Here is a 10480-nt window from a genome sequence, read left to right on the forward strand (position 1 = left end):
TGCCACGACCCAGGTCCGCCCACGCCATGCCACGACCCAGGCCCGTCCACGCCTTGCCACGACCCAGGTCCGCCCACACCATGCCACGACCCATGTCCTGTCCCCCTGCACGGTCCTGGCCCACCATCCCTCCCCCAAGACCTCCGCTCCACCACCCTCCTGGGGCCTGTTTCAGAAAGGAGGTTAAGTGAAAACTCTGAGTATATTAACCCTGAAATGAGGGAAACTCTGGGTTTTCTGTTTCAGAATGGGAGGTATGTCAAACCTGAGAAAGCAGAGTAAGTCAAGCCCGTTTCTGAAAGAGAGGTAACTTATACTCAGAGTCAGTTACCATGGCAACTTTCTCTGTGAACCTAACCTGGTCGGGAGCAGGTTTTCTTCGGGAAACCCAGAGTTTCTTTCAGTCTCCTCCCCTTTTTTAAAGAGGAAGTGGTATTTAAACACCTCATTCATTCTTTCGGTACATTCATTCATTGCGCACATTTCAGTCACGCAGAGCGCATCAAATTAAGTGAATGAAATGGCATGTCCTTTTATGGACGATCCTGTAGATGAAGAGGCTGCATTAATCCGTAGGGAGTTACATTTACGTCGGGAGAGGATTTTGAGGTCAATAAGATACATCCATAATCTCATCCATCCTTACATCAGTAACATCAGCCATCGCGGCCGTGCTCTTACATCCGAGCAGATGCTTTGCGTTGCATTATGTTTCTTTGTAATGGTAGTTTTCTGTATAACATTGGGGATGCAGAACATATTAGTAAGGCTACTGTTTGCAGAACGGTAAGGAAAGTGTGCCTCGCTCTTAAAGGGGACCTATTATGCAAAATTCACTTTTGCATGCTGTTTGGACATAAATGTGTGTTGGCAGTGTGTGTACACAACCACCCAATAGTGATAAAAATCCACTCACTCCTTTTTTATTAATCCCCATAAATCATCAGCAGTGTCTCCCAACGACCTGTTTTCAGAATGCTGTTTTAGTGACGTCACTACAGCACAGGCCCCGCCCACGAGTGTTGACAGACACTGCCGTTCTAACATAGACATGCCCTGATCGAGTTCACAGCGAGCATTGCTGCACTGACGTCTCCCAAGCGTTGTAGGTGTTGTGTGGCTGGATGTATTAATCTACATAGCTCTCTCTATTTACTCCCGAAATCTGAGGCAGCCGCTGAAGACGAGGTGGAACTATTTTGTTTTTAAAGAAAATGCTCCCTCAACTCTACCGAAATTCGTTTATGTACTTGCACACTTCTTATAACTTACTGTGTTTACTCAGCTCTTACGATGATTTTCTGAAGTAAAACTGACGCTTCATCTTTTGTGTTATGTACAATAAACTTTATTAAACTCATCAGTATATGTTTGATCATCATTCGGACCTGGTCCGAAACAGCAGACTTGTAGGCTATTAATAGTGGATACATACAAGCAGATGACAAATACGTTATAACCGTAATTAAACTACTAAACTATACCTGTTCCATCTCCATACAGCACTCTGACTCTGTAGGCATTATTGTCCAACTCCGGGTCGAAATGAACACCGTTACTGAGAGTTTCTGATATTATCATCATTCCGTGAGATGAAATTGTCCTGAGAGACTGATGCTGAGTCCCAATTCGCATACTATCCGTCCTAAATAGTATGCGAAACTAGAATTAGTACGTCCCAAATTGTAGTATGTTGAAATGAGTATTCCAAAGATACCCGGATGGTCTACTATTTCCGATTAGAATTCGAAGTGCAGATCAATTCACACTCTAACGGCTAATATTGCCCACAACCCATTGCGTGCGGGAGGGAGGAGCTTTGTGGTGATGTAAACATGGCAGCCGGATGCAGCAGCGGAGATGCGCCCTCAGCTTTTAAGTGTAACAATTCAAATGTTTAACCCTAATTAAAGTTATATTTTATTGTCTCGTAATATTAATGGGTTTATGTTGTGCCAAAAAAGTACCGTGTTTATCTTGTAGGGTCCGATGAAGATACTGAGCACCTTATTAACTGGCACATTGCCAATGACGCCCTTTTCACAGGGAAAAGAAACGCGGCAATCAAAGGTTTTGAGTAAATAGCGGTCATTGACATTTGTATGTTTTTGTAGATGCTGTAGTAATTGGTATTTTACTTTATTTGTTATGTGTCATAGGCTTATATATTTGCTGTTATATTGTGTAAAATGTTATCGGAGGATGTAGGAAAAGTCTGTCCCAATGTCTATCCCTCTGATTTGTTATAGAAATATTATAGTGAGTAATTAAATATACATCCACTGTACAACTCCTGTAAAATGTTCCTCTGGGCTTTTTAGTCCAAAAGTGTGCTCAGTAGGAGAAATGATATGGATATGTGTTTACTTAAATAGCTTTAGAAAGGAGTAAGTTAGTGTGAGAATTATTGGAGCTCTAAACACTCTCATTTAATGTCTGTTTTATTACTATTTTACGGTCTACAAGTGATACTCATAGGTTTTAACTTAGTAACACATGTTCTGTGTTTGCTTTATAAATTCAAAAACTTCCAATGATATTGTTGTGAATAACTTGTAAATGTGCTTGCTGTGTTCTCTTTTGGGTCTACAAGAGCCTTCGTTCATCAAAGCAACCTGCTGGGAAAGGTTTCAGCAGCATGGGTTAAGAAAAAGTGGGAAAATCTTAAGCAAAAGTACAAAGTAAGTGATGTTGTCTTCTATTTTGCCATAAATATAAATAATTAGTAAATAAAATGTAAGTAATTGTGAGTCTTTTTCACACAAATGTTATAGGATCTTAAGTGTCCACAGTCAGGGGTCAGCACAGAGGGAGGGGAACTGACAGCCGCATCCTGGAAGTGGTATGGGTGATGGATGCTGCATTAGGCTCAAAGCCATCCATCACCCCACCAGTATTAATACAGTCTGGTGACCAGGATGAGGCTGTTGGTTCCTCTCCCTCTGTTCCTGGCCCTTCTAACATTGGAGGCACAAAAAGGAAGAGAGGGTCAGGAGAGAGTGAGCTTCTTTCCTATTTGAGAGAGCTGGAGGAAAGGGAGGCTAAGAGAGAGGAAGAGGCACAGCTGCGAGAGGAAAGAAGAGAAAGAGGGTTTGAAGAGAGGGAGAGAAGAAAAGAGGACGAGAGGGAGAGAAGAAAAGAGGAAGAGAGAAGAGAGAGAGAGAGAAGAGGAAGCCAGGAGGAGAGAAGAAGAATTAAGAGTGAGAATGGAGATGAGGGATGAGGAGATGAGAAGAGAGGTAGTAGCTAGGGAAGAGAGGCTCCTTAATTTGATGGAGGTCCTGACAAAATCTTTAATTAATAAATAATTGTAATTAATTAATCAGTTTGTATAAAGAGTTAATTAATTATTATAATTAATTAATAAATTAATCAAATTGTAAATTAAGACCATCTCTGGTATGATTTTTCATTCTGTTTGAGTGATTATGGTATTAATTCGTTCTGTCTTAAATTATATTCCAGGAAAAAAAATATGACCATTTTATAATTCTACAGTAAATGTAAAATCCATTGATAATATGCATTTTATTATATACTAGTGCAAAATGCCTGTGCAAAATCAGTTTTTGTGTGTGTTTTTAGTAATTGTTGGTTTGGTGTGTTTGAGAGCTCATTGTTACAATTACACAGCAAAAGTTCTGTGACATTTTTATTTGTCTATGGTAGAAAGCAAATACTGATCCTGACATAATGACATAAAATAAATGTGGAAAATGGAGTAAAAATATAATATTCAGAGGTAAACAATATAGCTGATTTAATGTTAAGCTGACAGAGTCTTTGGGCCCTATTTTAACGATCTGAAACGCAAGTGTCAAAGCGCAAAGCGCAAGTAACTTTGTGGGCGGGTCTTGGCGCTGTTGATATTTTCCCAGCGGGATAAATGACTCTTGCGCCTGGCGCAAATCTAAAAGGGGTTGGTCTGAAGTAGCTTAATTAGGTGTGGTTTGGGCGTAACGTGAAATAAACCAATCAGAGCGACATCTCACATTCCCTTTAAGAGCAGGCGCGCTTGTTCTAAAGCGGATTCCTATTATAACGGCGGATTTGCCAGGCGCACGCCAGGAGCGGTTCAAGGCCGAGGAGACCGACGTTCTCGTCAGGGACGTTGGGGATGGAGAAACACACCCAAATTAACTTCGGTTAAACAGGCGTATGATAATTTGGGTAAATGTGTAAGCTAGATGTATGCTTTTATAATAAAATGTCTATCTATCTATCTATCGTAATAATGTATGATTTGCAAAAATAACTGCTGCGTCTGTGTGTAGATGAGAGAATCAAAGTTAACGCGCATACACTTTGATTCTCTCATCTACACACAGACGCAGCAGTTATTTTTGCAAATCATACATTATTACGATAGATAGATAGATAGATAGATAGATAGACATTTTATTATAAAAGCATACATCTAGCTTACACATTTACCCAAATTATCATACGCCTGTTTAACCGAAGTTAATTTGGGTGTGTTTCTCCATCCCCAACGTCCCTGACGAGAACGTCGGTCTCCTCGGCCTTGAACCGCTCCTGGCGTGCGCCTGGCAAATCCGCCGTTATAATAGGAATCCGCTTTAGAACAAGCGCGCCTGCTCTTAAAGGGAATGTGAGATGTCGCTCTGATTGGTTTATTTCACGTTACGCCCAATCCACACAGCAAATTTTTAAGTGTTAAATTAACACTCAGAGTGAGAAAATTAACACTTTTCCAGGGTTTATATAGGTCCACACTAAATGAGTTAAACTAACACTTTAAATAGTGTTACTTTTTTTACACTTGCTTAGTGTAAAAACAACACTTTAAGTGTTCACCGTTAACACCATTAGTGTTCCCCTACCTCATCTACACCAAGATAGTGTTGAAACTACACTAGGTGTCTCAATATCTTAACACCAAGAGATTTATTTCCACACTAATACAGTGTTCATACAAAACCCTGATTAAGGTAATTAAATTTCACAAAAAAATCTGTGCCTTCAATTAAATACGTCAACAGGCTGTATCAGTTTGAAATTTTATTTTCAACACAGATATAACAATTATACCAATACAAAAGTACAATATATTCACCGTCATCTGACCCATATACACTGCAGATCAAAAGGCCTGTAGAACTTCAAGCTGTTGGCTTTTACAAGTTCAACCAACTCACAGTATCTCTGTACTTTAAACGCATGACGTTCTGAAAAAAAATTCGGTGAAAAGTTTATCGACAATAAAATACACAGTGCTGTCAATGAAAAGTAATTTCAGAATCTGACTAAAAACAGGAATTTCATCCTCACATTGCTTACAATGAGGTCTTGCCTATATTCTTTCCCATCTATTTGGGCCAGTCCATGAAATGCATGCTTGTCTGTTTGGGATTCTGTTGCATTCCTGCCAACTTTTAACCATTGTCAACAGCATTCCAACAAAATGTTTTCATTGGTCCACACTCAACTTGACTCAATGGTGTTGTTTCCCAAAGATTGACAACTGATGACTTTGACAGATTTGGTGATGTTTTTGAAATTCTTTAGTGTGTTCTTAAAAACTATGCTTAACCTCGAACCTCATGCTCGAAACGTGCACTTACGGTACAATTTTGCGAACACAGGCTGGATAATGCACCATAATGTGTGGTCTGCAGGAAGGTAAAGTTGTCCAGGGCTTCCGCGTAGGACAAGTTGAAGACATAAGCTGCTTTTCCACCGAAATTACCCGGAACAATTTGTCCCAGGAACTTTTTTCCCAGGAACCTTTTTTGCCCCAGACCGGTTGCTTTCTGCGTTTACACCGCGGTCTAAAGTACCGGGAAGGTAAACTGCGCGCAACTGCTCCTCCCAGTCTGCGACGGACAGTAATCAGTTTTGAGCGCCACATTTATAATTATGGAGGAGATTCAAACTGTGCTGCAGTTATTGGTTTACTAACGAGGTAGGCTAATTAACATAACAAAATAGACGAGCACTGATACTAAAGCGTGTTCAGAAAGCTCGTGTGCGTATAAAATTAGACAAGGTACGTTGTGAGATGACTGGGACGAACGCGCAAAAATTTCCTTTTGCGCAAATACTCTTAAAAAAAGCCTGAACCCCGTCTATCAATCATAAATAGTGACAGTCTTGTAAATAGTTGTTTGTTACCAACCTCAATGCGCTATTTCAATCCTGTTATAGTAAATTTGTAACATGGTTTGCCTTGCAATATGACAATGTGTAAACATAATGACTTAATATTAAAAGCTGTGGCAGAATAGAGACGAGCACTGATAAAGCGTGTTCAGAGCTCGTAATGCTAACGTTAGATATAAAATTGTATGTTATCAGCTATTGCGGACATTGGCCGTGAGATGGCTGTGACGAACGCGCAGAAAGTTTCCTCTTCCACAAATACCCAAATAATAAAGCCTGAAACTCGTCGCCAGTCCCCCAGTTTTTTTTATTAAATTCCATATTTGCAGACAGACAACTTTACTGCATGAAGCCACTTTTTAAAAGGGAGGTTAAAAATAAAGAAAATGCTGCGTGGAGTCATCCAACCAAAATGCGGCGTGAACACAACCAATCAGCTTGTGCAGCGCATAAGTCCCACCCCTGAAAGTTCCTGAACTTTGAAAAAGTACTACCTCGTGAGCAGGGACTATCGGAGGGGGAAATATTTACCCGGAACTTCATTTAGACCCTGGTTCCTGCGGTGTAAACACATCGAGTACCAGCCCAAAGTTCCTAGTTCCTGGGGAAAGTTCCTGCGGTGGAAACGCGGCTATAGTGAACTTTCAAAAGTTCAAAGGCACTCAAGAAGTTGGTTTCAGAGCAAGGGATAAGGCGCTTGTCCACAATGACGTAAAAGTGGTCGATCCTGCCCTTTGATCCTTCCTGATCCAAGTAGAAATGGCTGGTGGCCCTTCCTCACACTGAGATGGCCTTCAATACTGGTGCAGGACTGAAAAAAAAAAACCCGAATTACAAGGTGAAATGATAAATGCATTAAACCTGGTGTTCTTAACTTGATCACATTCCAATGAACAAAAAAATTTGAATTAAAACCAATAAAAAAAAAAATCAATAAAAATAAATATATGACAAACCTTAACCCAATGTGTGCCTGACAAAACCAGTTGGTATCATGCTTTGTGTATTACAGTGAAAGGATAATGTCATAAAAAGGAATCCCTTATTCAACAAACCTGTTTTAGATCTTCACCTCATTATGTAAGAGCTCCATTAACTAAACTAAAGGGTTAGTTCACCCAAAAATGAAAATCCTGTAATTTACACACAATCAGGTTGTACCAAACCCGTATAAACAGGCCGCTTTGGGCAGCCATTGACTTCCTAGTAGGAAAAAATTTGAGTCAATGGCTGCCCAAAGCGGCCCGTTAACAAACTTTCTTTAAAATACCTTCCTTTGTGTTCAGCAGTACAAAGCGAGGGGTGACATTTGAGCAAACTATCCTTAAGTGTGTCAGGTCAGAGAGACAAAATGTGCAGAGGGTTCAGTCACAATGACCATGAATGAAAACCACTGCATTTTAGGGTTTAAAACCCAAATCTTAATTTAAATATTCACAATGACTTTGCAACAGTAATGTGAGTTTTACCTTATGGAAATGCACAAGTCTGTCAATAGCCTCTGTTGGACTGATCTTAGTCGTCTTCCTCCCTGGAGGCGGCGGCAGGAGATGCAACAGCAGCAGGACAGATGAGTGAAATGGGACAGCGACTCCAAGCAAACCCGTTTTGGGATCTTCCTCGAACAACTTAAGGCACCAGGAGATGAACCCTGTTCCATTTTCCGGATCGTAGAAATGCTCCTGTGAAAAAGACGAGAACACTTTTTGCAAAATCTGAATAGTCATTACATTACATAAATAGATAATAGAAACTGTTATTACATGCCACAAAAAAAGGAGCATATAGCTTCATGTCAAACATGATTGTGTTTCAAATACACTATACAAAAGATTCTTACATAGCCCTTTGTTGAAAATGGGTCTCTCAGGTTAGGAAAGAGAGAAATAATGCCCAAAGCATAAGTTTCCCGCTGTTTGTGGGTGGGGATCCTCCTGCAATATATATAAAAAAAAAAATGGTTAATGATAACTTAACTTTGTTGTCTACATCAATTGACACATCTGTGTGTATTTCTTGCATCTGTGCATTGAAGTCTTACCCATGAATCTGTCATGTGACAATCAACAATATTAACAAGCTGACATCTGGTGCGATGCTTTAAAGTTTTAGTTGTCTGGTATTCGTCAAGCACTTCCTCACCACCAGATTTTTTTCCCAGTTCATCTTGGACAGTCTGATTAAACATGACCACAATACAGATGAACACATGAAGACTACTGAAATGGTGAAATTATTATATGGACAAGTTACATAAGGAAAAACATGCATACATACCCGTTTTGCCTTTACAGCGTCTATGTTAAAACTGTTGCTGACCATTGCTGTTTGATTTTGCACTGCTCTCTCTGACTCTTCATGGTCAGTTGAAGAGTGTGAAAGAGTGTCAGTGCATGTGCTGGGGGTTGAGGATCTTGTGGGTGAAAACTCTTGACAGAGAAAAGCAAAACATCATTTTAATGTTTTCTCTAAAGGCATTCAATCAAACACAGCTTTGTCTAAAAGTAATTACTGACATTTTCATTTTTGGGTGAACTAACACTTTAAAATAAAATAGTAAAAATAAGGATACACCCTTGTAAGTTCTCATTCGCATGCTCTTAACTGAAAAGTAATTTTAACAATAGCATGAAAAAATATAACGTACTAAGAATGAACAATACTTCTACAGCATTTGATCATTTTAATCTCAACATTTGCTAATACATTATAAAAATGCAATCGCGGCAAATTAATTAGTACCTAGGCTACTATCATGTAATTGTAGATTGCAGATGAAGCGTGCACGTCAAACTCACATGAAGAGCAAACAGTCATATGCTGGCAGAAAGTTGAGCAAAATGCTTCTTGCTTGATTATCTGATAATTTACTGTTGCCTTTTACCTGGCAGACAAGAGTAATCGCTATACTTCGTATAGTAGCTATACTTCCTATAACATTTGAAGCTGCGCGTTCAAGGTCAACGTAAAAAATAAAAAATAAAGATTAGCGAGTCAATCAGAGATTATTTGTGGAACAATGCACAGTTATACTATAATATTGGAGATAAAAAATGCATTACAGTGCCTTATTTGGCAGCACAAATAACGTGAGCCCCAACAAGGGGAATGTGGATGCTACGTAACTTACATTCGCGTTAATTTAAATCACAGAAATAACCCTGTTATCTATCCCTGACTCTAAAATATTCTCTAAAAACTTAAGCTTAAAAGAGCTAACTAACATAAACTATGCAACTCTTACCTCAGTTTGCCAGCGAACTATCAAAACGGCCTCGAGATCCAATCGGTGGTCTGTCGTGTTATCTGAAAGGAAATAATGTTAGCACTCAGGCAATGTTGAAAAACGTACTAATATTATTCTGAATGGTGAGAAATGTAAATTAACTGGTTATAATAAACTGTTTGAACTCTCCTCTCCTCGTGGTCGTCCGCCATTAATCAAAAAGGAAATAATGTGCAAAGACCGGAAATTGGATCAACAACAATTGGTGATGAACCAGTGTAAATTATGTCAACTCGCTGTAGGCCTAATGACGCTGACTCTGACCACTGATTTACTCTGCAAGTGTTGATGCCATTCAAATCAACACTCTTTAACTCTGAAAAATTAACACCATAAAAACAACACTAAACTACACTGGATATTTCGCTGTGTATGAATAATTAAGCTACTTCAGACCAACCCCTTTTAGATTTGCGCCAGGCGCAAGAGTCATTTATCCTGCCGGGAAAATATCAACAGCGCCAAGACCCGCCCACAAAGTTACTTGCGCTTTGCGCTTTGACACTTGCGTTTCAGATCGTTAAAATAGGGCCCAAAGACTCTGTCAGCTTAACATTAAGTCAGCTATATTGTTTACCTCTGAATATTATATTTTTACTCCATTTTCCACATTTATTTTATGTCATTATGTCAGGATCAGTATTAAATGTCACAGAACTTTTGCTGTGTAATTGTAACAATGAGCTCTCAAACACACCAAACCAACAATTACTAAAAACACACACAAAAACTGATTTTGCACAGGCATTTTGCACTAGTATATAATAAAATGCATATTATCAATGGATTTTACATTTACTGTAGAATTATAAAATGGTCATATTTTTTTTTCCTGGAATATAATTTAAGACAGAACGAATTAATACCATAATCACTCAAACAGAATGAAAAATCATACCAGAGATGGTCTTAATTTACAATTTGATTAATTTATTAATTAATTATAATAATTAATTAACTCTTTATACAAACTGATTAATTAATTACAATTATTTATTAATTAAAGATTTTGTCAGGACCTCCATCAAATTAAGGAGCCTCTCTTCCCTAGCTACTACCTCTCTTCTCATC

At 38.9% G+C, this 10480-nt stretch overlaps 1 protein-coding gene across 1 annotated transcript; it reads right to left on the reverse strand.

Annotated features, from left to right (window-relative positions):
* Nucleotides 1-4890: 4890 nt before the first annotated feature.
* On the reverse strand, nucleotides 4891-9499 carry LOC311304435 (uncharacterized protein). Its single transcript, XM_084431430.1, has 5 exons — nucleotides 9368-9499; nucleotides 8401-8552; nucleotides 7593-7805; nucleotides 6766-6934; nucleotides 4891-5689 (listed from the first exon to the last, which is right to left on the reverse strand). The coding sequence occupies exons 2-4, from the start codon at nucleotides 8443-8445 to the stop codon at nucleotides 6800-6802; spliced, it is 393 nt and encodes a 130-aa protein (XP_084287556.1). The 5' UTR covers nucleotides 8446-8552; nucleotides 9368-9499; the 3' UTR covers nucleotides 4891-5689; nucleotides 6766-6799.
* Between the last annotated feature and the right edge of the window lie 981 nt (nucleotides 9500-10480).

Source organism: Rutilus rutilus (assembly GCF_951802725.1).
Source record: "Rutilus rutilus genome assembly, chromosome: 15".
In the NCBI taxonomy this organism is placed as follows: domain Eukaryota; kingdom Metazoa; phylum Chordata; class Actinopteri; order Cypriniformes; family Leuciscidae; genus Rutilus; species Rutilus rutilus.